Source organism: Xiphophorus couchianus, chromosome 1 (assembly GCF_001444195.1).
Source record: "Xiphophorus couchianus chromosome 1, X_couchianus-1.0, whole genome shotgun sequence".
NCBI lineage: Eukaryota > Metazoa > Chordata > Actinopteri > Cyprinodontiformes > Poeciliidae > Xiphophorus > Xiphophorus couchianus.
In genome coordinates this window covers 12,057,451-12,083,032 of record NC_040228.1, presented here as the reverse complement: position 1 = coordinate 12,083,032, position 25,582 = coordinate 12,057,451, and the positions used below count along the sequence as shown (strand labels likewise).

The 25,582-nt window shown below is 39.1% G+C and overlaps 3 protein-coding genes across 6 annotated transcripts in view; 1 reads left to right on the top strand and 2 right to left on the bottom strand.

Moving 5' to 3' along the window:
* The window catches only part of pex14 (peroxisomal biogenesis factor 14), a 61,641-nt gene extending 47,887 nt beyond the window's left edge, over positions 1-13,754 (bottom strand). For 3 of the 4 annotated variants that reach the window (XM_028012432.1, XM_028012442.1, XM_028012450.1), the window contains exons 1-2: positions 13,455-13,754; positions 11,261-11,311 (exon numbers count right to left, since the gene is read on the bottom strand). In XM_028012432.1, the coding sequence (XP_027868233.1) occupies positions 11,261-11,311; positions 13,455-13,490 (87 nt within the window). In that variant the 5' untranslated portion in view covers positions 13,491-13,754. The remainder of the gene's footprint in view (positions 1-11,260; positions 11,312-13,454) is intronic. The other variant, XM_028012426.1, reaches the window with a different exon arrangement.
* Positions 13,755-13,877: 123 nt separating this feature from the next.
* Positions 13,878-19,437, top strand: dffa (DNA fragmentation factor, alpha polypeptide). Its single transcript, XM_028012464.1, has 6 exons — positions 13,878-14,099; positions 14,828-14,986; positions 15,087-15,241; positions 15,438-15,642; positions 16,207-16,334; positions 17,373-19,437. The coding sequence occupies exons 1-6, from the start codon at positions 14,006-14,008 to the stop codon at positions 17,574-17,576; spliced, it is 945 nt and encodes a 314-aa protein (XP_027868265.1). The 5' UTR covers positions 13,878-14,005; the 3' UTR covers positions 17,577-19,437.
* A 1,057-nt stretch (positions 19,438-20,494) lies between these two features.
* Positions 20,495-24,843, bottom strand: masp2 (MBL associated serine protease 2). Its single transcript, XM_028012477.1, has 6 exons — positions 24,732-24,843; positions 24,431-24,653; positions 24,170-24,347; positions 22,409-22,540; positions 21,052-21,248; positions 20,495-20,839 (listed from the first exon to the last, which is right to left on the bottom strand). The coding sequence occupies exons 1-6, from the start codon at positions 24,737-24,739 to the stop codon at positions 20,681-20,683; spliced, it is 897 nt and encodes a 298-aa protein (XP_027868278.1). The 5' UTR covers positions 24,740-24,843; the 3' UTR covers positions 20,495-20,680.
* Positions 24,844-25,582: the final 739 nt, after the last annotated feature.

The following is a 25,582-nucleotide window of genomic DNA, read 5'->3' as shown; positions in this document are numbered from 1 at the left end:
TCAAATAAACACACTGCTGTCTCAAGAACCATAGCCATGCTAACTGAGCTAATCGTCAAGACACTTGAGTATGATATTTCTGCTTTATCGTGGTGAAAATCATGGTTTGTTAAATGGCAAAGCTCAAACAGGAAGATCCTGAACTAAAAGAAAAGTGAAAGTTACATGTGACTAATGCATCTTTTGTGGTGATTTGCGTCAAACTTTAGGCGCCAACACCCATGGACAATCAAGAAACGCACACGTGGCAGCAGCAGGAGAAGATGAACTTTTACCAGCCTCCTCCAAATGAATGAGAAGAAGCAACCCATAGTGAACTACTATAATGTCACATGGGGTGGCGTGTTACAGCAGAGGGGCTGAGTTGGCAAGCAGCTCAGCAGCAGACGCACACCTGTTCTGACATTTTCTGTCGACCTTGACACAGAAAACACATGACAATGCCACTCTCCGCATTTCAAAAGTACAGGCTGTTTCTTTTTTTTTTCCAAAGTCCATTTGCTTCCCTTTTTTCATCCCCAGGACAACTAAATCCACCTTCCATCTACTTTGAGAGTCATGACGTAGCAAAAGAGCAGCAAGGAAAGCCAGACAGGAGGACAGTTATGTAAAAAACATAAACCCTTATATGGAAAGACATTCTGTTTATAGGAGACATACAAGTACTGGATACCGGAGGACTCCTAACAACTGTCTGTGTTGGCTGACTTTTTACAAAGGACCTCAAGCCAATAATACCTCACTTTAAATCCCAATGTACACAGTAAACACTACTTGGGGAGCAAAAATAAAAGAGTGGCTCATCCTCTACTCTATATTCTGTGGTTACTGTGTGCTCACCCTTCCTTTTGAAGTTTATGACTGAGCTACACTGCACCCATCCATCTACTGTTTTAATCAAAGAGAAAGCAAAGTAGTGCTGCCAGGAGAGCTGCATACAGGAAAACAAATGCAATCTTCCTGTTAATCACTGCATTAACAAGAAGTCGACAGAGTTGATGCACAAGCCGGGGAAGGCAGCCAGTCCAGGTGTTGGATAATTGTCAGTAAAGCCAGTGCCAACCTCTGCTTCACTAGTTCCTCACACTTTTGCTGTACCATAATAACAGTGTTTAGAAGGTGTTCATTTTGCTGGCAAGTGCAGGGGAATGTGGAGAAAAGCAAGAAGTCTTGGCCATGACATCTGCAGGACAACTATGGAGAATTGTCACATTCACAGTTATAGTCAATACAAAATGAAGTTCGTTCAGTAAGAAAAACACGGATGAGTCAGTATGAAATGTTGAGTCAATGCATGGCATAATTATTGCATTGTTTCATCTGAAAGCATAAAAGCAACAAAGCTGCTAAACTGACATAGTACACTAAATATTATGGTTATAATTATGTTTTTTTATTGTTAATTTTATTTTGATGCAAAACATTAGCTGAAAATCTAAAATGGACACCTGCTAAGTGTTTATTGCACATGGTATATATTTGAGGTATTGTGCACATTACTATATATATATATATATATATATATATACTCAAAATTATTCATATTCCTGGCAGGTTTAGAGTTAAAATCATCTTCATTCAACCAGCAAGTCTGAATGAAAGGTCAATTCTTTTTTATTCTTTTTTATACAAATCAAAAATTATTCACACCCTCCCAAACCTTTGATATTACAGTCAGTCAGACAAAACTTGGTTCGTAAAATAAAAAAAATTGTAAGCATCTAAAAAATTCTGGGCATAATTGAGTATAAGACATGTCTTTGAACAGAAATTTCAGGTGTCATTTTATAATAAGACCAATAGGTGGCGCTCCTTCAGATTCCAAGCCATGATTGAGTGTAATTTTTTGAAGTGTGTGGAAATATTTCCACAAACTCCAACTGGTCTTTGATGTAAGTGAGTGGAAAATGCTGCTCTGTTCTTTCAGCCAGATGTCTTGCAGTGCACAGCAGCAGGTGAGGAAGGGTCAGAAAACAGTGATCGCACTGGCACTTTCTCATGCATTTTATTAAAATTACTATAAACCACCAGAGCAACTTGAATGGATATTTTGAATTTACAACTTCAAAAAAAGCCTGGTCTAAGTTGATAATCTCAACCAGCTCATCATTATGAGAATCATATAATTTTAAGACGTGCCACGCTGCTAATACACTTCCTGACCACACTTCTTAGACTAGAATAATCAAAATTCAATAAGTTACGCAAGTGCTCTTTTGTTTTTAGTAGGTTTAAAAAAGATTTATCTCAGTTTGTGCACCACATCCTTTTCATTTCAGCTAAGACACTTTCACATTATCTCCTTTTTCTCAAGATTCCCCAGATAAAGCCCCAATCTCAGGACGCCACACACAGAGAAACGCTGAAATCCTATTAGCATTTTGCTTTCATTATTTTTAATCAAACCCAGGAAACTGACACATATTAATTAATATCCATTACTAGGTTTTTTTTTTCTGTCCCTCTCCCGGAGAAGACGTTCAAGGGAAAAGAAGCAATTAACTTTACAAAATAATCAAAAAAATAGTTACAGAAATCTGATAAATGTCATGTGAGGTCCCGTCTGAATGTACGAAGTGTAATACATTCTTGCTGTCATATTCCATTAAACTGCTATTACAGTCTTGATAGAACTATTAGTCACTACATTATTAATAACATTAATGTATTTACATTTTTGGTGTACAAGCCTGCTTTCATGCAATAATTTATGAAGGCAACTTCAGATATGTTAGAACATTCTCCATCTGAGCTCTTTTGTGCTGGTTATTGATTGTGAAAACAGTCAAAACCCAAAATCTAATACCCCACTGCCCCCCCTCCCATAGCCTTTAATGTATTGGACTAAGCTGTTTACATTAAAGGGACTGGGATAAAGTGCATTTACATCCGAAGGCAGAAGTTCATAATTTACATTTCCAACATTTATTAGAGGTGACAAACGAGCGTTTGGTCCACTCGTGCTTTTCCACAATGCAGCACTCATTCAATCCATATAAATTACAGCCGGGCTAGAGAGTGCAAGAGCAAATTATTTTATTATATGTATGCATGTATGACTCTATGGGGGATTACTAAGACAAACAGGGAATTACTTGATTAGGCCAACAGTGGTTAACAAAGAAAGAAATATGAGACTAAGTGTTGGGCCAATCAAGTTTTAGCATAAATATTTGGCCCTTAGTCAAAAAACCGACACAAGTGTGGAAGTCTTAACCTGCAGTGGAACAGTATTTCACTGTATGACTCTTTCACACAGTATGGATTGCTCTTTTAAGCGTTGCAGCTCCAACTGCTTAGCCTTAGCTGGCACTAATATTATTCAATTAAAAGAAACTTGCCTAAAAGGCAGTATTATATTACATAATTAGGCAAGGCAGCATTTTCAGAAGTGTAGTTACAAATGCGCTGAGGGGATCCCAGTATTTGAACAAATATCTGGCGCTGTAGGGGAGCTTGCAGACAAATTAACAGCTAATAACTTACTGGGAAGCCAGATAAAAAGAGGAAAAAATGTTCCCCAAAGTGTCAATTACAAATAATTTTTTTTCCCTCTGATTTCTGCACTTGTGAGAGCGAGCAAGATGCTAAGAGGCAATTTGAATAGTGTAGGTTGCTCATTTTATGTTTTTTTTTTTATTATTATTATTAATTTTTTTCTTTGTGCAAGCAGAATTGATTCATCAAGAAGCTGGATGGCTTAGAAAGCACCGGTGAACGGCCCCTTTATGACAGCGCGAACCGGCCTGAGCGAAGACAGACGGACGCAGAGACAAGAGGAAATGAAGGGGGATTCAATCAAATTCATGTTCATTAAAAATCAGAGGGCATCTCCCAAAAAAAAAAAAAAAAATTGAAATATGCTGACAAATCAGAGGGTCTCAGTACCTGGAATTACCATAGTCATTTACTTATTAAAACCAGGATGCTTCCTGTCAATCAAGAGCCATCACATTCCCCATTTGCGGCGGAAAGCCGCCGTAATTGCTTCTCATACTAATCAACACAACTTGTGTAATTATGCCTTGAAAGTGACATTGGAGGCTGAGAGCGATGTGAGCAGTCTTGACAGCAGAGACATCTCGGATTCATCGGGAGATTTCCAGCCTCGCTGCGAGGAGACGAGCCGCTCTCAGACCAACTTATTCACTCGAGCAGTTTACAGTCATAAACACAAAGAAAAGACAATAAATCACGCTGGAGTAATTACAAAGCAGAATGGAGAGTATAAAGAAAGCTTAGCTCAATAAGACCACTTTCCCAAGTATATTGAGGCAAAATGGCTACACTATAATTAAACCGGGGTCGTATTTCTATCATTTCTTAAGTAAACATATTGTGACAGTTCACTAAATTGTGGGAGAATAGGAAATTACAGCTCTGTTACCGAGTCGTTTACATTAATATACTCGCTGTGACAAAAACCCTGCAAATAAAGTCCTAAGTATTCATTAAAGTTTATTGAATTCAGCCTAATCACAGACTTTACATATGTCTCCAAAATGAACTTTGCGTAAAGCTAACTCGAACATTCCTGCGAGCTGAGCGGAGCTTCATCCAAACCATATTCCCAGGCTGCATCTGTCAGCCGACACACCGCGGCCCGGCAACACGGAGGTCACAGCGAGGTCAAATTACTGCGACAAATCAAGAGCTCTGACTTACGACGTGAGACTATCTGCTACAAATATGTGATTTTACGCGACGACGGCGAGAACCGTTCCAGCTTCCCTTCTACAGTGCAGACCTATTCAATGAATAAATTTTTTTTTTAAAAGTCATTCTAGGGGTTTGTGATGCAGAACCAGTCCAGCTGAACACATAAGGCAGAAACCACAAAATGAAAATAATTTTTTTAAAATGGGTTGGACTCATCTGTGCTCATCTTTTTCAAAGAGGTGGGTGGAACCAAAGCAAGAAAAAAAAAAACATCAAAAAGAAGTCAGTTGATAATTCTGGCACAGTATGAGTGGAATGAGCCTAATCATCTCATCTGCAAACAGAAACGAAAATGAAAGATTTATGGCTCATAAAAAAAAAGTTCAGACGACAGGAATAAAACCAAAATCCCTGTCTGTGTCATTCCACACTCATGACCTCCAAACTTTAGCACATGTTGGAGAGAAACTGATAAAATGGCTTTCTGTGGCCAAATATGAGCAAAACAAGTACAGTTACTGACATAGAAAAGAGACGCTTTTACAGGAAAAGCCCGTGTGATTCACCACAACCCCCTGCGTTCAACTCTTAATGAGTCAAAAAGTGTGACCCGCACTTAAACAAGAAGTCACAGCCAGAAGCTGTAAACTCATTGCCCCTTTCCTCTTCTTGCTCCCCCCCCTCCACCATCATCCAAAGCCCGCAACGTCGGCAGGACCTGGAAGATGTGCTCCGAGCATGCACAATAAATCTGACGTGAAATCATAATCATAAAAGCAATTAGCTGACCCTGCGCCACTCGTCCTTGGACATGACAGTGAGAATTCATACAGAGTCCTCTAAGGAGGCGGCGCGGAGAGGAGAAAAAAAAGAGAGAGGAAAAAAAAGTGCAACACAGCAACAATAAACCGGAGGGCCCTTCCTGTGTCATTAACCACGGAAACAAACAGAGCATAAGGCGCAATAAGTGCTGTGAAATAAGACAATTGAGCTTTTATGCTTTTCAAAGAGAAAACGTAACCACGACCGCTGCAACAGATGTGTGAGAACTGTGAAAAAATAACTTTAGGTCACTTCCATCACACTCTCTTTCATCAGGCCTGATGGTGCATTTACAATATTGTTGGTTATTTAAAAAATTAAATTAAATAAAAGTTTGTACCTTTCACATTCCTGCATTTCTTGCAGTGTGAAATGTGTTTACAACCAAAATAAAGAGAATCAGATAACACTCTCTCTCTTTCTCTAGTGGAAGTGCTAAAATCTCTAGTCTCACAACCATGAGTGCACACACACACCCACACACGCGGAGTCACACACTTTCTCACCACGACTTTCCACTCAGTAATTACAGAGGGGCCGAACGAGTGGCTGCCACCTAGTGACCGTCTTCCCCAATAATCATGAAATATCTCCATTGCTCGCGCCCCCACTCGGACCATAACTCTCCTTTACTGCAGACAGCTCCAATAAAGGATTACAATTACAATTAAAGTAATGAGCAGAGAGGAAAAAAAAGGGGAAAATCTCTGAGAAGGTTCCCTGGGCTTAACTGAATGGCAGCCTGGTTTCTTGACAGAATGGAGCTACCGTACCGGACCCATTACCGGCTCTCATTTCGTATTCTGCCCCAATAATTAATTTGAAGCATGTTGAAACCTGCAGTTCTCAAAAATTAAAATGATGGCTTCAAAAGTGATTCATGTGAAATAATTAGACATATGAATTTTCAAACAAGATATTAAGTTCTGGTTACTTCTTGGTTTATGGTGGCTGAAAAGTGAAAAGCTTAATCAGCTTAAAATGTCTAGTAATTTATGGTGGATGGGGGATGTTTGTAGATTTTTTTAAAGAGTAAAAAAGAATATTGAAGAAAAAAAGACAGAATATATTTTCTGTAAATCTCTATTTAAGCCATATTCTCATCCCATAACTGGTTTTGCAATAGGGGTTTCTCTTGGATAGATTCACACAAAGTAATGCATAATTAACTACGCATACGCATTAAAATGTTTTTGTTTTTTTATCTGAAATGTGTGGCGTGCATATGCAGCTCTGGAAAAAAATTAAGAGTCCACTTAAAGTTATCAGCTTCTCTGATTAGAGTTTGTATATGTTTGAGTAGAATGAACGTTGTTTTTTTTATTCTATGAGCTGCTGACAACATGTATCTAAAATTCCAAGCAAAAATTTAGTATTTATTTGCAGAAAATGAGATATAGTCAAAATAACAAAAAGATGCAGTGCTTTCAGACCTCAAATAAGAAAAAGAAAGAAAACAAGTTTATATTCATTTGTAAACAACAACACTAATGTTTCAACTCAGGAAGAGTTCAGGAATCAATATTTGGTGGAATAACCATGAGCTTTCAGTGGGGTTCAGTGCAGTGGTCTCTTCATTTTTTCCAGAGTTGTATGTTCAACCACCTCTACTCTGACACCCCTAAGTAAAATCAAGTGCAATCAACTGTCTTCACAAATCAACTAATTACAAAAGTTATAATCTTGGTAAATCCAGCTGTTCTGTAAAGCTCACATAGGTTTCTGTGAGAACATTAGGGAACAAATGACATCCAGAAGGCTAAGCAACACAGCAAACTGAGTTTTTTTAAAAGGAGGGGCCGGTTTAAAACAGTATATCAAACTTTAAACATTTCACAGAGCACTGTTTGATCCAGATGAAAATGGAAAGATTGGCATGACTGCAAACCTATAAACAGCATCATGCTATGGGGTTGTTTTTCTTCTGCAGGGACAGAGAAGCTGGTCACAGTTGATGGACAGATGTATGGAGTTAAGTGCAAGACGATCCAGGAAGAAATCACGGTCGAGGTTCATCTTTCAGCAGGGCAACAGTCAAGAGTTACAATGAAATGTTTTAGATGAGTTTATGTGTTTGTTGAAATGGCTTAAAAAGCTGATTGTTACCAATGATTCCCATCTAATATGACTCACTTTGAGCCAGCATGAAAATAAAATGGCTGAAAATGTCAATAGTTACTGTAAACGTGTTAAATGGTAAAGACAAAAAATAAAAAAAGAAAAGTATGATTTTCCTTCTTGCTTATAACTTTGTGTTTACTTTGACATAAACCCTATAAATTACCTTGAAATCTGTTGTCATGAACTGGCAAAAACATGAAGAAGTTCAAGGGGAAAGACTACTTTTTCAAAGCTCCGTAAACACATCTGAAGAGAATACGCACACCGAGTCAAGACCCCAGTTCAACCTTTGACTTCCTGGTAACACCACTGTTTTACATTAGTCTTACACCCACATGGAAGTACAGGGGGAAAAGAAAAAAAAATCTCTTTTCATAGCTAACATATGAGCCACATCTGTCAGCCAGCGCCTCCTGGGATGCAGCGAATGAGCCGACAGTGAGAAGTGAAACGATGAGGGGGAAAAGTCTGACAGAACAATAAAGAGGTTACAGTAGCTGGAGCGATCCCTTCACGTCTCCTCCTCAGCTAGTTACTCCTAGTTTTGGCTTCGGCCAACTACCAAAATTCTCACCCTGAACACAATCATCTCCAGGTCCCCCCCCCTTTACACCAAGGCGGCTACACTGTAGCAGAGGGGCTACGGAAATTTGAAGACTGCTGAGCCAAAACAGATCACTTCAAAGCGGCTTATTTAACGCTTGCTAAATTTTTCATCACAGTCGCTTAATATCCTGGGGAAGCAGAGCTTTTGAAGTTGCTGTGAGACCGCGGATGTTCTCCTTACAATTCTTTTTCTCCTCCCTCTGCTGTCCTAAAATCCCCAAACCTAAACACATAACACACACCCGGCGCACACTATCTGTGCCAACATGCACCCGCTGACTGACAGCGATGCACCGACTGCGCACACAAACCGCACGCTTGCATACTTACAAACACACATTTAGTCATTCGAGGCCTGGGTTGAGGACACAGAAAGTAAGTAACTGGTTTCATGCCAGGAAGGACATTCAAACGCTGCCGCAGATCAGATGCAAACGCGACAATAAAAGCACCAGACTGTACACAGGTGAGATCCGATAGTAGTCTTCTGGCTCCTTATTTCCAACAGAGGGATCTTTAGCAGAAACGAAATAGAATTTGGATTAAAAGTTCTTTCCTGATAAAAATGCTATAGTTTTTTTTTTTTTTTTTTAATTAATCATATTTTTCTAAAAGTTTATTTTTTTAGGTGTGAAAATTATTTATAACAGACCAAAGGCAAAAAAACAGTGATTGTTTTTTTTAATTATTATTATTTTTGAATTCCTATCACAAATTAGTTTAAATATGCAAAAAGCATTGAGATACTATACTATGGTTTCTGTAACTGAAGCCCTATTTTTTTTAAAATCCACTTTATACCTTCCAATCTGTAGATGACACAATAGCGACAATGTTTCTCTTTTATTTATCGGGGCTTTAAAGATGCAGAATCTGCTGGCACCAAGTCTTAAACTAATACTTGTACAAATAAATGTCACAAAGCCTTCCAATAAACTCAGCAGATATATGTTGCAGCAAGAAAAGCATGCTTTGATCTAGAAAGCTGTAAAGAACGCTTTTTGAGGAAAATGTTCATTTTAAAGGCGAATTCTGTATGTAAAACAAAAATTAAGATGAACAAGGTGCATCAATGGCCTCCGAATCTTCATAGTTTTATTTATGGGATTAAAACTCATGATGTTAATATATTATCAATGAAACAACGTACACAGCTGCAGCATTTTGGAAACAGCTTGGTTAACGTACATCTATGCAGGCATGATAATTAGCCATGTGCTAATCACCTCACACCAAACGCCGCAAATGCAGATCGAGAGACGAGGTGTGATCGCTGACACAGATATGGATCAATAGTCAATGAGTGACTGATTTTGATCAGGACCATAATCCAGTCTTTGAGATTAGATCAGTATATTGTGATTCATTGCTTTGAAATTACCCATTAAGATTACTTGCAGCATTTGTTCAATCTGAATACAACATCTTTGCAGATATCAAGAAAAAAAAAGCCCTCACCTAAATTCAAGAATGTGCTTCAGTGATTATGCTTTAAATGTATTTAACCACACCTGAGGGGATCGCTTATTACTCCTTAAGTTGTCATTTCATTAGACGAATCGTGTAGAGTAGAAAAGATGCTACTTTTTTAGATGGGTCAAATTACTGGACATTCCACCCATTGACAATTTTTTGGATTGAAGGAGCAAAATGGAAGTGACCAAAAGTCAACAGCGGCAGTTTTCAGCGACTGATATCCCGCTGCACTGAGGAGGAAGCGTCTCTGGAGCAGCCTCTGTAACTGCAGGTCCAGAGCTGCCCCTGTGGGTTGTGCGGTGGCAAAGGCTGTGGCGTTGCCCCCCTGAGCTGGGGCCTTTTGCCACCAAGGAGAGTCCGTGCAGTGTGCCAGGGCCTTCTGATCTGGGCGAGGTGAGTCAGAACCTGTTAACATGACTGGTGTCCCCGGTCTGACACACTGCGCTGTCTGACATGGCCATGTGCACATGAATGTTACACAAGTGTGAGACTGTGTGTGTGTGTCTGCTCTCTTCCTCCTGTCCCTCCCAACCCTGCCAGCACTCCCTTTCCTCTCATCCAGATAAAATCCTTTCAGACACAAATTTCAATTATTCACCTCATCCAAATAATGCCATGTGACAAGAATTATCCCTACTGTAATAATCCACTTAACTGGGAAAGAGCAGCTCATCAAAAAGAGAAAAGAGAAAAGGCGCTGGAAGTGAGGAGGGTGGCGGTGGTGGGACTTGTCAGCCGGTCTCGAATCAGGACCTTCGCAACGACAATTTCCTCCCTTTTTGAGGAGGCAGCCTTCAAGTGCGCCGGGATGATGAAATTGAAGTAAATTGAAAGAAAGCCTGGGAGAATGCTCCCACAATCAATAAACGCAGGATTAAATTAGCCTTGGCATGAAGGGATGATGGGGGGAAGATGAAGAGTGAATGGTGGCGAATGACATTGAGACATGCTGGCTGAACAACACAACCTGGGTGTTGTGCCCATACAAGGACGCAGAGTGTACCTGGGACGTATTTCATCCCATTTAGGAACAAGAGCACGCCTAATAAACACTTTCCCATAATCATTGTCAAAAAGAAAAAAAAAAAAGAAAAAGGAAAACTACAGATGCTCATTGTTGGTAGAAGACACGGCTATCACTCAAACCAGAGCTACCTAAGCAAGGAGCCGCTGCACAGTCCATTTTCTGATTAAACTGATTATTCAGCAGAGCAAATCAAATCAGCTTTAAAGACAACACAGATATGAAATTCTTATTTTTTTATTTCTCAATTTGTTTCCATTCTAACGAAAAATAAAACATAAGTTTATCTCTCATCATGTGTGATACAAAACTTTTTGTCTGCTAACTTGTCTAAGCACACATGATTAGTAACACTTGCACAATCGTAAGATTAAGCATTAGTATAAAAATCTGGACTAACAGAGAATTTGTAGTGTCTTTTATTTTCATGTATTTTTACATAAACATGTAAAATATTACAGCATATTTTGATTCAGCAACCTGCCTCGTCTGCATCTCCATTAACCCCCCTCTCCTCAGTCAACTAACTCAGATGATGTTTTTCCTCCTTACCAGTGCTTCTCTGGGCCGAGCTGTCCCGTCATCTCCAGAAGGAAGGCCAGACTGCAAAGACAAACAACGGTGTTACGGTGCCATCTGCTGGACAACAGAGGGTCTGACGGCTAGGACGTTTTGCTATGAAAGATGCAGTGTTTTCCAAAAATTAACTGAACATAGGCAGTAATGGAAATCCATAAAAAGATAAATTGCAGAATATATTCATTTATAATCATTTATATTATGTATTTATCATTTAGTAAATTTACCAAAAAGCTCAGAAAAGAAAACCTAATTGGCTGAATATACTCCGAATAATTAAGACATATTATTAAAGTTACACAAAACAACTGCTACTATGTGTTAAAAAAAACAACTCATTCAGTTCATCAACATGTGTAGTTTTGCACTTGTTTGATTTTCAAATTATATTGACAGCTTACCTGATCTTTTTTTCCAATGATATAAATCAACCATTATATGATTTATCAAAATTTAGATTTGAAGTTATTTAGGTTTTTTTTTTCTTTTATCATTCTTCTTAGGATTTTAGAATATATGCTTCTTCAATGTTTTTTTTCTTAAACATGGAAAGCTCATTAGCTCTTTGTTAGTTGTTGCCTAGTTTTTTACTGACAGTGTGTTGCCCTAATTGTGTATGAAAAATCCTCTACAAAAACTAAATATACCTTCAGTTCTAATTACACAGTTAAATCTCAGTAAATTAGAATATCACCTAAGGGTTAATAAATTACACCTGTTTGATTTAAACAGTGAAGATTCATTGCACAGAGTGATATATGTCAGATTTTTATTTTCAATTTGATGATTATTGCTTACAGGTAATGAAAACCCAAAATTAAGTTAGAATTTTCAACCTTATCCTAAAATGCTGTGATGTATTCATTCCACCAAAACAAGACATTTATCAATTAGAAGACTAAACACATACTTCACTCAGAGATCTGTTTTAAATAATACAAAAAAATAAATAAGTCTAATATGGAATGAAAAATTATATCTGACAGTAAGAAGGGCTGCTATATTTCAGTATCAGAGCAAAAAAAGGAATGAAGACCAAAAAAATAAAAAGCAAGGCCTCATGACCTAAATCCTGCTTTGGACAAATTGAGGCAAGAGTATACAAGGCTTTTCCTGGCCAAAAACATTTCTAGCTTGGTTAGACATCAAACCTGCTAATTCTGGGTTTTTTTCCTCCTAAGGACCAAAACATATAAGCAGGAAAAATTTAGCTAGAGACTCTGCAATATAATTAGTAATGTTGACCTACAGGAGGGTTATTTATGCATCAGGGAAAAAATGTTTTTTGTTATCAGCAGTTGACCCAGTTGAAACAGGGCTGATAAAGAGAAAACCAATTTGATTGGTAAAAGAAGAGCAATAAGATACATAAAAAAAAAGTAGAATAACCTGTAGAGATAAACCTTTTGACAAATGTTTCATTTCTAAAATTACATGGATGTAACAGATAGTTCAGACTAATTCATTAGACGAGGGTTTGTGTCAATTTATAGATTCATTTCGCTAATAATCGCAGTGTTAATATCTGGCATAATATAAGTTGAGGGGTTCTAATTTTGCTGTGCATGATTATTATACGATATTTGTCACTGTGAGAATCCACTAATGGTTTAGTGGTCAGCAAGCATTCCATCTTTACCTTCTGTTTGGTAAGTTTACTGCATGTATTTACAATGCATTCATGTATCTTATCAGCCAAGCGATAAATAGAAAATCACAGATTATAACTGCAGTCAACTCTTTAGAGAATCAACAAACTTCTACCAGCCAGTCTTTTGAATGACCTTTCCCCTGCACACACCAACTACTCATGACAGTCATGACTCCATGTTCAAAATAGAAATAAAAAAACTCAGCAACGTGGGAGCGTTATAAATGGTGGGACAGTAACGTAAACTAACCATGTTATCTGTGAAAACATAAGGCCAACCCTACATCTTATTTACATCCACTTATGTACAGCAGTTTGGGTGAAAAGAAACTTTTAAAACGCCCCCTAGCTAGCATGCTAGCTAGCAAGCATGCTAGCATCCATTAGCTGAGCAGTTACTGAAGTAGCCGCTAAAAGGGCTAATGCGTAAAAGCAACAATTAGAAGCAATTTCGAAGAGCTCCCAATGATATCTGGAGATCATGAGGTAAACGTTGGGTGATAGACAAAGAAAGACCTGTGTTGGTGGATCAGGTTGCTCGGTGGATGCCATCTTCCCAGCCCCCCGATAGGTCGACGGTATCACGCTCGATTGCTTTTCCTGAAGATGGCTCGTCTTGTTTATAACGTTCAAATAAATGCTTACTGTATTTTAGCTCTTACATGAGTCCTATCAGAGTCTTGGCTGCTAAAATACTGTAAAAATGTGTATGTAAACTGTAGCTTTTGCATGTTTGTGTGCTGTCATCGTTTCTCTCAAACATAAATGTATAAAGTAACACAAAGTGTTTGTAATTTAGCTGATTTTGTCTCTTTTTCAAGACAAGAATATGTAAAAACAAATGTAATCTTGATTGGCTGTTTTTTGGTTGTTGTTAGGGTTTTTTTTGCAACATTATTTTCTCGTTTTCTTGTAAAAACTTCACATCCCAGCATTCATAGCGCTCAAGTGGCGGTTCCGCATTCGAAAAGGCAGAAGTACATTAGCTGAAAGCGTCGGACTGCAGTTTCGTGGTTTCTAGGTTGAAAACTCACAATCAGTACAGGACTCAAAGCTTGAGGCTTATAATGACAGACGGGAGATCCTGCAAAGTGTGTAACTTCACACGGCAGAAATCATACGGAGTGGTTGTTCCCACGTTGGATGATCTGAAGAAAAAAGGTAAGTTGGCATGAGTTAAGCACCTCCGAGGAACTATAATTAAAACGAACAGGTTGTGTTAGGTGACATTTGGATTAGTTTCATGTAGTTCCACTTACTGTTTTTGTCCATTTCCGATTGGGGTTGCCCCTCAGATGAGAGACAACGTGGAAGTGAAAGGAAAGACAGATATGATGAAGACCCGTGGTGCCTTCACTGCTCGGTTTAAGCTTGCTTATCAATCATGATCACTCACGACTTGTTTCTGTGTGCAGAAACAAGTCGATTTCAGTCGTGTTCGAACCTGCGAATCTTAAAACTTAGAAATCAGTCCTCTGTTTGTGTTCATTCCTAGAGAGCTAGTCACCAGGCCCTTTTCACTGAAGTCATGCAGCCTCTGCCCATCAAAGGCATTTGATTTATTTGGGTTCCGCATGCTGTCAGCTGTTGCCGTTCGGTCTTTGATTAGCAGTCTGCTTTGTGAAAAACAAGTGACAAGTGTAAATGTCACTGCTGACGTATGAGACGCTCCAAAAATCTGCCTTTTTTGTGGATTTATTGCATAAACTCTCACTAAAAATAGTTGACAAATGTGCAAGTCGAAGGGGAATAAATACTTTTGGTTGACATTGTAGAGTTTCTCGATTACAATTCCTATGGTGTTATGACTAGATTTTTTCGGAATTACTTAGGTGGACATGCTATTTAGTTCATTATCTGTTAACTTAAAACTGCTCTCCCTGCTACAGGATGTGAGTTTCTGGGAGTGAACCCCTCAGACCCGGTCACTGTGGTCCTTGAGGGTGATGGGACCATAGTAGAGGATCAAGCCTACTTTTTGTGTTTGCCTTTTGACACCATGTTCATGCTGCTGCATGACAAAGAAACGTGGGCTCCAGCTCGCAAGAGTAAGCAGGTTGAATTATCATAACCCTGGATTGTTACTCTGATGGGGGGGGGAAAATGCACATTTTATGTGTTTTGTTTCTCTCTTCGCTGTTATTACAGTTGATGGCGGCACGGCTTGGATGGCGAGAGAGTCTGTGGTTCTGGAAACTGATGTCGTCGACTCCAACGTTATTGAGGCACCGTGGTGGAATCTGGCGCTGCAGCTGAAGCAAGACCTGACCAGTATCATTCTCATGTCTGAGGGAGACCTACAGGTATGGGCAGGATTTCACTGTTTCCCTTTAGAATCCTGTGTTGCAGATTAGAAATAAGGCCACATAAAAAAAACAAGACATTCCAATAGTTCTTCTTTGCCATTTTAAGGTGTTGGATTGTTCAAGCAGGTACAGTTTTCATTTGTTCATACTTTCACATGACATTTAAAGAGAATGTTGTACTTTCCTCTCCCAGTCTTTAGTAGAGGCGCCTTGCTCTGAACTAGCCTCTGCCCTGGGCTTCCAAGAGAAGAAGGCAGAGGAACTTCAGGAGACGCTGCAGAGGGTTTTAGATCGCAGAGAGGAGGAAAGGCAGTCTAAAGAGCTGCTCCAGTTGTACCTCAAAGCTGTGGAGAACGAGGACAGACAGCAGGGAGCCACAAGTCCTTCTAGTCAGGACGGTAAGGCAATGTGTAGTTACTGCTTTTTTAAAATGTATTTTTATTCTGCCTACATGGAAAAGGTTATTGTAAATGATGATCTATGGAATTGTATCCTTGTCTCATTGAGGAAAGTGGTTTAATAGTTTGAAATATTTCTTTTCCCTTTTCAGCAGAATAAGAATCTTGTATTTTATTTGAGATAAAGATGTTTAACAGAAACCTTTCTGCAATTTTCAGTAAAATCTTCTGCAGCATTCTGATTTAGTGAAGAAAAATGTGTTGTTTACAGGTTCCTATGCACTCTGGGATTTGATTTCAGTATGATTATAGTCTGGAAAAAAATTAAGAGACAACAATATAAAGGAGAAAATTAAATTTTTTTACGGGTAATTTTCTAGATGATATTTCAGAGATCAAATGTACTTACTTTCTTCACATTTTGATTGCTCATGGTGCCTTGTTGCACTCTTACCCTTTGGTCACTAGATGGAGTCATTGCAGCTCCTCAATAATCCCTAATATTTCAACGAATTTACCACAATCTATACTGAATATAAGAGAAAACCTGTTTCAATATGTCAGGTGCTGGAGATGTGGATATGCCGGACGGAGTGGAGGTGGATTCTGCGTCCGAGTTCATGTCCAGGACACTGATGGTCTTGAAAGGCAAAACCAGCCCAGAGACCAGACTCTCCACTGAGGATTTGCAGGTATTCTCTCACCACTGCTCTATAACGGCTTAAATAATCTAAATACAATAAAATAAAAACCCCTTCATCAGAAACTCCAGACCTCTACAAAGCCACTGATTTAGAATACTTAAGCAGAAACTTGCAACAAAAGCACAATTCAGCTGTTTTGTGAACTCTATGTCCTATTTTTATTGTCTCATTCTATCTGGTGCAAGGTGTTTTTTATGCAATTTGTATTTTTATAGCTTATAAAAACATGCACATAACGTTAAGCCCTGGTCTGTCCACAACCAGTTGTATAGTACATATATAACTGGTATACATGTGTTAACCAACCTATAATTTAAAGCAATTCAAAAACTTTATTTGTTCTCATGCAGCTGGCCACTAGTGTTCAAAATGCCTGATTAATCGCCAGGGGAGACTGAACCGTCTGCAGGAAAAACAACTTATTATTCATCAGCAGGCTGAGTTGGCCTGTGGTCCTGGAAGCACACTGATAGGGGAAAAATTGAGGCAATCGTTTCACACCCCAACTTTGAGCGGTGCGCTTGTTGCTCAGGGCGCACATTAATACCAGCGAGCCCACTGAGTCTGATGTGTAAAAATACCTTAAAGAGACTACAGAGGCTGGCAAGGGTACTGATACCTTCTAAACATTTTCCCATGGTTTGACGTTACAACCACCTTTGACTCTCTTGACACACGTGTCTACCAGCTTTGCAGATTTGAAACCTCCCAGTTTCGAGTCGTTTGCCGCTCTCAACAGTTTTCTTTGCACCACTGCCCTGCATTGAACCGCATTTGTCTTCCCTTTAACTCTGACCAGCTTCACTGCGCCTACTGAAAAACTGTTTTTCCACCATGTGTATTTTTGTGTGGTGATGTCAGCTCTCTTCCGTATGTGGCTTTGAACCGCTGGACTTCTTTACACAATGGTTTCCTATGTGCCACTCATGAGATTTTAATTGCCGCATCCACATTCCTGTAAAGTTATAAAACCTCTCGTGTAGATTTCTTTTGTTTGAAGTTTTGTTCGGCTTTGTGTGCTTCCAGGCTGTAGTGAGCAGAGGGCTGGAAGCCATGCAGCAGGTGCTGGGTTGGGACGCAGGCAGGACCGCCGCGCTGCTGCAGGCCTGCAAAGCGGAGCTGTCAACGCGCCTGCAGCAGATTCAGGCCATGCAGTCCATCAGCGGCACGCAGCAGGACAGCAGCAAACACAGGGAGGGGGCGGGAACAGCGACCCAAGGCAGCAGCTAGGTTTGACCGAGCAGAGACTGATAAGGATTCACACTAACCTGCCTCGAGGTCAGGAGAATGGGATTTGCTCTGTGTTGCTGTTTATGTAGCTACAGCTAAAAATGTTGAAGATGTGGATCTCTGCGTGGTTTTGAGAACGCTGAGAAAGCAGTGAAGTTGGTCTGGAGAGCGCCTGGCCTGATTTGCACAAATGTGTTCAGTTTGAATATGTTTAACCACTTTTTGATTTCCATACTTGGGTTATGTTGGGATGATAGCTATAGACAAACATATGCTTATGAATATTAACATGCTAGCTCCCAGTTGTCTTATATATAAAGATGTAATGGAGGCAAGCGTGGTTTTGCTGAAAGTTAATGCTTCTCGAAAACAGTTTATGTAACGTCATCCACTACCAGTTCGTGTTTTTCTGTGAATAACAAATGTTTACTTAATGTATGGTTAGGAAACAGAGCTTTTAATAACTGTATAAAACCTCTGGTCAGTTGCTGTTTTAGGTTTACTGTTTGCAGTAAGCCTTGGTGTAAAGGTATTGTAGTCATCTTCCTAGGGCAAAAAAAAAAACAAGTTTCAGCTTGGTTATCTTGCCAAGCTAAGTGAGCAACATTATTTATTAATTCAGATTAAATCATTTCTTGCTATTCATGCTTGTCTTAAATTTGAATAATATTGGTCTAAAAAATGTTCGAAAAAGGTTTATACTTTACTTTTTGACACTCACAGGTACCCTTAAATATGTCACTCTTTAACAATAAATCTAGAAATTGTGTTTTGTAATCTTGAGTATTCTGGTGTTCACTTTCTGCTTTCAGTTGTATTAGATATACAATTAGCTGGTGAATTTTGTTAATGTTTACATAAAAACTGCTTTGCCTTGTCTATTCTCTAAGTTAGGCTAGTTGCAGTTAGCTTCATAGATAGTAATCAGTTGCTAAACTGTTCAAATAAATAAATATAATTTCTTCCCAGAGACGGACAAAGTGCTCCTCTGAGTTTGTCAAATTTCTCCTTTTTAAATCTGCCAATTTACTATATTTCAAACACCTCCATTAATGATGACAAATATGCTCTATGTTTCATCAGATGCAGCATTTTAGCAGAGTAGAAAAATGGATTTGGATGAGCTAAAGGAGCCATTTAAAGGCCAATCAAATGGCATCATTTAGTTTGTTTGGGGAACAATTTTTATGTGTTCGCAATGATGCGCTCAAAAATCCAGGGCAACTTTTACAAAACTTAAAGCATCAATCAGATGCCATTTGCTACATACAGATTTCTTTAGTCAGATTTCCTACTTATCAGTTAAAAAGGAATTGTTTTCTTTTCTTTCTTACCGCAAATTCTATCTGAAAAATATAAACAGCCTTCTGCCTGAGCAGACTCGTACGACACTGCCAGAAACCAGATAACACTACCAGATTAACACGTTATCTATGTACTGTGGATGATTTAAGTGTATATCTTGCATACAATCCCGACAGTCATGTGTTGGTCTGATGAATGTGTGATGTAAGACGGTGTGTGTTGGTCCGTGTGACATGAACATGCCGTAGGTTCTCTGTTGTGTCCTCTTATCTCTGGAACACCGAACAGAATCAAAGGACTTATTTTTACTTACGTAATTTGTGTTTTTTATAATACAGACAAAACGTGCTCCGTTCCCAACTGTCCTAGCGTAATTAGTGAGTATTGTGTCTTTGTGAAAACAGTTGAGCTTTGGTGTGAAGCGGACCCATTGCTTTTTCATGAATAGTTTTTAAGCAGATTGTTCTCCAGGATACATCAAGGTGTAACGTCTGTATAATATGATGCAATGGGACTTTTAACATGTCTTTTGGTAAATAAATGTGTCTGAAGTTTTTGTCTTGTCCTCACATTTTTGTCCACCAATTTAGTATGTTTCTGCATGAGTACACGAGTTCTGAGCTTACTGCTGCTGGGGTTTTTTCCTCCAACAGCTACCGTACTTAATGGGAATCATGGTGTGCGTAATTCCTGTGAAGCTGACTCCACCTCGGCTGAACGGTTTGGCGCGAGCGTGATGCAGTATCTGAGCAGTCAGCTGCACTGTGCTATCGTATGTCATACTGTCTGTAAGGATGAGATGGTGACTCGAGAGCGCTCAGGTAAGCGCTGTCACGGCACATCATGCTAGAGACAAATCTTATTCTGTGTGGTTCAGCTGAGATCTTCTGATTTTAAGGAAGTGTGCATCTGTTGTTTAATCACAACAAAAGAATGGTCTAATAAAAAGTGAAAACGCTAAATTGAGCCAAGCAATTTGTAAAGAGGCAGAAAGAGATGAGAGAAAATGAGCGTAATTACTGTCTTGGTAAAAATGAAATGAATGATGCATGAAAGAGTAGAGGTACTCATAACCCCTGAACTTTTCACATTTGATCACAAACGTCTTTGCATTTTGGGGGGATTTTTGATGGTGGACCAACACAAAATGGTTAATATTTGGGAAGTAAAAGGAAAGGAAGATGATAAATTGTGTTTTGTATTTATTGGCTGCTTTTCTGGTAAATACTTGTTTTGCCTTTGCCTTGTAGGTGAAAATCCCTGAGCTATGGGCATACATGGCTGATGGATTGAACAGTACTCTGAGAATTTTTTTCGTAATCTAACATTTCTTTAAACTTCTCCACAACTTTAGTCCGGTCCTATCTGCTGTGTTTCCTGGTCTTCAGGAAGCTGAACAGAACAGCCGGACTCAGAATAAATACCTTTAAAACTCACTTGTCTGTAAATAAAGTCCTCCTCTGTGCAATGTAATTGTACATAAAACTGGGTTGAACACAAATGCATGACCACCTTAATATTTTTTAAACCCCAAAAATAACTGAGCTTCCACTTTTTCAAAACAATTGTGTACTACTCCATATGTTAAAAAAAGTAAAAATTAAGAGGTGTAATTGAATTTGCAGGTCATGTGCATTTAATTTTCAATGTATTGGTTCAAAAAGTCAGAAAAATATAACAAAAGTTAGACTTTATTACTTTAATTGCAAAATAAAGTAATAAAAAATAACATATCTTAAAACTTGCAGAGGAAAATATTATCCAGGCAGGCAGCCATCAGTTATCAGAAGTTATGAAAGCTATTCAGCTTTGGTGCTGGTGTATTTGATCTTCCATCCCTTGTTTTTCCCAGTAGAGTCAGACCTGAACGCCACATGCACTTGGTAACTTCCAGTATCAATAGAGTCTGGTGGTGCCAAGCCACAGAACGGTCCGTACTCTTGTCCAGTTGTTAAAATCTAAAAAAAAAAGAAAAGAAACATCCAAAAGGAAAAAGAAGATTGATTCATTGGGTCTCTGACCATTGCCCTGCCAAACTCAAATATGCAAGAAAACGCAGTAGTAAATCAGCTGGCAGAGGGTAAGTCAGTGACAGGTTGTCTTAAAGCCATGGGGAGGAATACATTACTTATTCATTGTCTTGTCTACATTAGTATTGTGCGGTACTGACCTTTAGCACATCATATGGACAAGGGACTTCAGGGTGTCCCTCTATGTCAAAAGGTTCCAAGAAGTCCAGGATGATTCTGGAGCCCTCTGGCAGACTGATGGTGTGATCGCACTGGCTCATGGGTGGATAAGGGTTTGGGTAGCCAGGACTAGTCAGAGCTCCAGATGCTGACGTCAACACCTGGCTTTTGCAAGGCACTGTAGAGGAAACACAGATTAGGTGAAATTTGCACTTGTTTAGGACATAAGTGGGTTCCTACGCATGTTTTGTGTCAATATTCACCTTATCAGATTTACTTACCCTTAAATCCTGTTAGAGCTAAACACTTTAGAATATAAATACATCAATTTATAAGAATCTTACCCATCTGGAAAATCCAGAAAACACTTTCTGTACCTTTCCAGAGCTTGAAGGATCCCTATACCCAGTGTTCAAACCTCAGTGAATGATACTGAATTCTTAAAATTGGGTTCTTCCTTCAACTGTTTTGTCACGCCGGATTTTTTTAAAGACAGAAAAGAACATTTCTTTGTGAATTGCTCTCTCCACTGGCACCATAAAAGATTAGATTAATTTTGATCTGTGTTATTGCCCTGGCGAAGTGTGCAGATGAAGTTATGGACAAAAACAAATGAGCTTCCGCAAAGAGGCAGAGTTGCTGTAATTTATATAATTAGAACAATCTGTGGGCAGATAATCATTTTTGTCTATTCATTGCATGATTTGTTGTGGCACCGTTTTTTTCCCCTGGCAAAGTATAATAATTTAAGGCACATCAGCTGGTAATTGTGATTAATTACCTGGTGCCGGTGCGCTGTAAGTGCTGCACACAGGTATCAATTTTTATAGCCATTTCAAAGTTGCTCTTCCCTGAGGAATTGGCTGTGATTAACCTCACTGAGCACCAGCTGCCAGAGATCAGCAACTGCATGCATCAGTATTTCTTTTCAGCCTGGAATTAACACCTATTACATTATAAAATCCAACATCTTACACTTACTATGTCTCTTATGTTAAAAGTCAAATCATTATTTTCTGCAAAGGATTTTACACCAACAAATGGTTGGATCTTACTATATGTAGGTGTGTTTTCATCTTGCTTTAAATGTCCTAAAATCTTAGCGTTGTGTTAGTAAGGCATTTTGAGGACTTGGACTTGTTTTCACCACTCGTCTCAGACAGAGACAAGAGGCTGAGAGGCTCAGCGTGAGTTTATCTGATCTGCTTTACAACTACTAATGCAGTCATTCCCTCATGCCGAGCTCTTTAACACCACACCTCATTGGGAGCCTTCTGAGCTCCTTTGATTGCACCCAAACGAACACGCCTCTTGGGCTTCAGCTCCGGTTGCTCCTACCTGTGCAGGATCTCTTGTTGTCATGGAGAAGGTGTCCCTGCTTGCACGTGCAGTAATAGCCACCGATGTAATTGTGGCAGAAATGGTCACATACTCGCTCGCCATCCACCCTGGATAGGCACTCGTTGATATCTGGAAGAGACCGACACAGGATGATGGTTTAGCGTTACTCGGTACATTTGTATCTTTTCACTCTAAAGATGCATGATGCTAGACTGTCAATGAGATGTGTGACCCTGGAGGGTGCCTTGAGTCTATTAACTGTTTCAACTGTGACTATTTGTTTGGATTCATCACCCTGCAGTGTAAGCCAATACTGCTTTAGAATATGAGCCATACTAACAATTAATTTATTCCCATTGCACTATTTAGTGTAATAATGTAATATCAGCAAGCTGAGGTTTGATGCTACAGCAGGTTGGGTTGCTCTCTTCAAAGCGTAGCAGTGTATATTATGTTGTCTGACGGCTCAGAGTCATGGTTAGTTTTCTCAAGATGGTAGAAAAACTCTTGTCTAGACATTTTTCACATGCATTAACAAAAACGCTCTTCATAACTTTTAGTTAGTCTGAAGCTCTGCAGTGATGACAAACAGAAGAGCTCACATCACTGTCTTAATGTCTTTATAGTGGTTACATGTTTACTGTACAGTCCTATTCAATAAATTAGAACATATGTCCCGAGTCTCATTTGTCAGATTAAAAGTACCTTTTGAGCAGGTATTAAACATGCTTTTCATTAAGCCAACATTTCGTTTTTTAAAACTTTTTTATTGATCTGATGTAATGCACTAATTTTAGTTGCCATCTCTTCACTAGCTGTTGGCAGAAAATCACCAAGACTACAAGAAATAAAGGTATTAAGACAAGTAGTTCTTGTCTAATTACAATTTTCTACATGATGATGGAGTTAGTGAAATAAATAAACTTTTTAATAATATTCTAATTTACTGAATGGGTCTGTAGGATTCATTGTAACATCCTGACTTTAACTTCTCGGGCCTTGAATTGTCAAGCTCCTTCTTATGTTAAACAGACTTGTTTATACTCCACCTCGAGAGCTCGGGTCCTCAAACCTAAATCTACTCAAGAAACAGATATAACACTCTAGGGCAGGGAACCTAATCTTCAGGACTCGAGGGCCGGGGTCCTGCAGGTTTTAGATGGGTCTCTGTTTCAAACAGCCATTTGGCTGAGGTGTGTTAAACCAGGAACATATCCAAAAGTTGCAGGACACTTTTGACGCCTGGATTTGAGGAGGCAAATTGAAAATAAATACTACTTTAATGCCTGGTCAGAACAGCTCCTTATATTGAGATTTGAATGGATGTCATTTACTGATAGGGAATTTCAAAAGCACTAGATTTTATTGAGGGGTCTCAGGGTAATGAGGTTTAAATACATATCTGTGGCTCCTCTGAGCTTATCATATCAAACAGCAAAAAGGTAAGATTAAAAATGATAAAGAAGTGTCTATGGTTTATGGCCGGGGTTTTGTCTTCTGAATGGACCCACTTTAGTAGAAAAGGGGTACGACATGAGAACTGGTGGATGGAGGAGAACCTACATTTCTTCAAACATGTTTTAACATTTTTTTGTATTTCTGTCAGTCTTTCTCATAAGTTGTGTACGGCTTAAAAGCTGACTGTGCCTAAGATGATCTAATAGTCCCATTGTTTCTACATGAACTTTTAAAGCATTTCATTATAGCTGCTGATGCCCTATTTGCCTTCTGGGAACAAATGTCACATTTTTACATCACCTTCTGAGGTGTAAAACGCTTGGAAGCCAGTGAATCGGCCTTCGTTAGAGTAGTCACTCCTAAAGACCACCGACATGACGTTCCCGGCTGACATGATGATGGTGTTCCTGGGGGTGCTCTCGTGGTTCTTTTCCTCCTCGCCACAGAACCGCAGGGTTTCATTCCCTTCCGCCAAAACCTGTTTTGACAGGGTTAGAGGCCTCTTTGGTGAGCAAGGAGTTCCGGTTTGCACAAATGGGGCTTTGTTTAGATGCAGCTCACCTGGATGTGGTCGTATTCACACTGGTTGGAGGGCTCCAAGCTGAAGTGGGTGAAGTAGAGCTTGATGCGGTGGCCGTGCGGAGCGGTTATGTTCCACACCACGAGCTGGTTGTCGGGGTATGGCTGCGGGAATTCAGGGGAGGCAAAGCTGCCATATAACCCGGTCATTTCCACACTCAGTGAGACACCAAGGAGGGAAGACAGGGCAAACACACAGATGCCACTGCAGAAAATTAGGTGGGATAGAAGCAGGTTGGAGGATCACACTCTGAAAAAAAAAAAATGAAGAGCTGACACTCACCTGGTCATGCTTGCTTCACAGCCCTGAGACGCTGCCTGTTTTGGAACAGTTTACTCTGACTAATGGGGAGGTAAATGAACTCAGCTGTCCCAGCAGGCTGACATTTAGGTAAACAAAGCGAGACAGACACATGATCTGTGTGTCATCGTCCCTCCACCTTCTTCTGTCACACAAATCTATCAAACTGACCGATGTCACAACTCTTCAGGTTCACTTTTAGGCTTTTTTTTAACCTCCTCCTGCTGTACTTCATTTATAATTATCAGTTATAGAACACAATATTATAAACATTTTAGACTTTTAATCATTTATTTTAATCCTTTCATTTTGGTGGTGAATCTGTAATACAGTATACAACTACAACGTGTTTCAAAAAGATTTTGATTTGAAAAAAGTTGTTGCTTTGAGTTCGAGTTTAAGAATGTGGATGGAACCTCCTTGGTTGATCAGCTGTTTCTCTGTGGACACCAACAAAAGTGTTCCAACATTTTACTTCTTCGTTCTTGTTTGGCTTTTTTGACAGTTATGGTGTATGTACATACATGAGCCTCTAAATATATTTTTGATTAAAGAAAATCCACAATAAACCTGAACTTCTGCACCCCATGCTTGATTTTGGAAATCAGTGAGGATGAGTACATGTAACACCACTGAAAGTACGAAATTATTATGATATATAGTAGACTGAGACATTCTGACATAATTCTGTTACATTTTACTGAAGATAAAATGTTATTTTAATATTGAGATGTAAAAAAATATATAATTTTGGCAAATATCTACTGTTAAACAAGCTATCAGGGTAAAGCTTGTACGTATTAATAGACTGTAAAGCATCCACCATCCTCTGT

What these genes read in the sequence shown, in the direction of transcription:
- dffa (XM_028012464.1), top strand. Translation starts at nt 14,006, where the DNA reads ATGACAGACGGGAGATCCTGCAAAGTGTGTAACTTCACACGGCAGAAA. An exon ending in GTGGGCTCCAGCTCGCAAGA is followed by an intron (nt 14,987 to 15,086) that starts GTAAGCAGGTTG and finishes CTGTTATTACAG; the next exon opens with TTGATGGCGGCACGGCTTGG. An exon ending in TGTCTGAGGGAGACCTACAG is followed by an intron (nt 15,242 to 15,437) that starts GTATGGGCAGGA and finishes TTCCTCTCCCAG; the next exon opens with TCTTTAGTAGAGGCGCCTTG.
- masp2 (XM_028012477.1), bottom strand. An exon ending in CAACAAGAGATCCTGCACAG is followed by an intron (nt 21,249 to 22,408) that starts GTAGGAGCAACC and finishes TTTCCTCTACAG; the next exon opens with TGCCTTGCAAAAGCCAGGTG. An exon ending in GTCCATATGATGTGCTAAAG is followed by an intron (nt 20,840 to 21,051) that starts GTCAGTACCGCA and finishes TTTTTTTTTTAG; the next exon opens with ATTTTAACAACTGGACAAGA.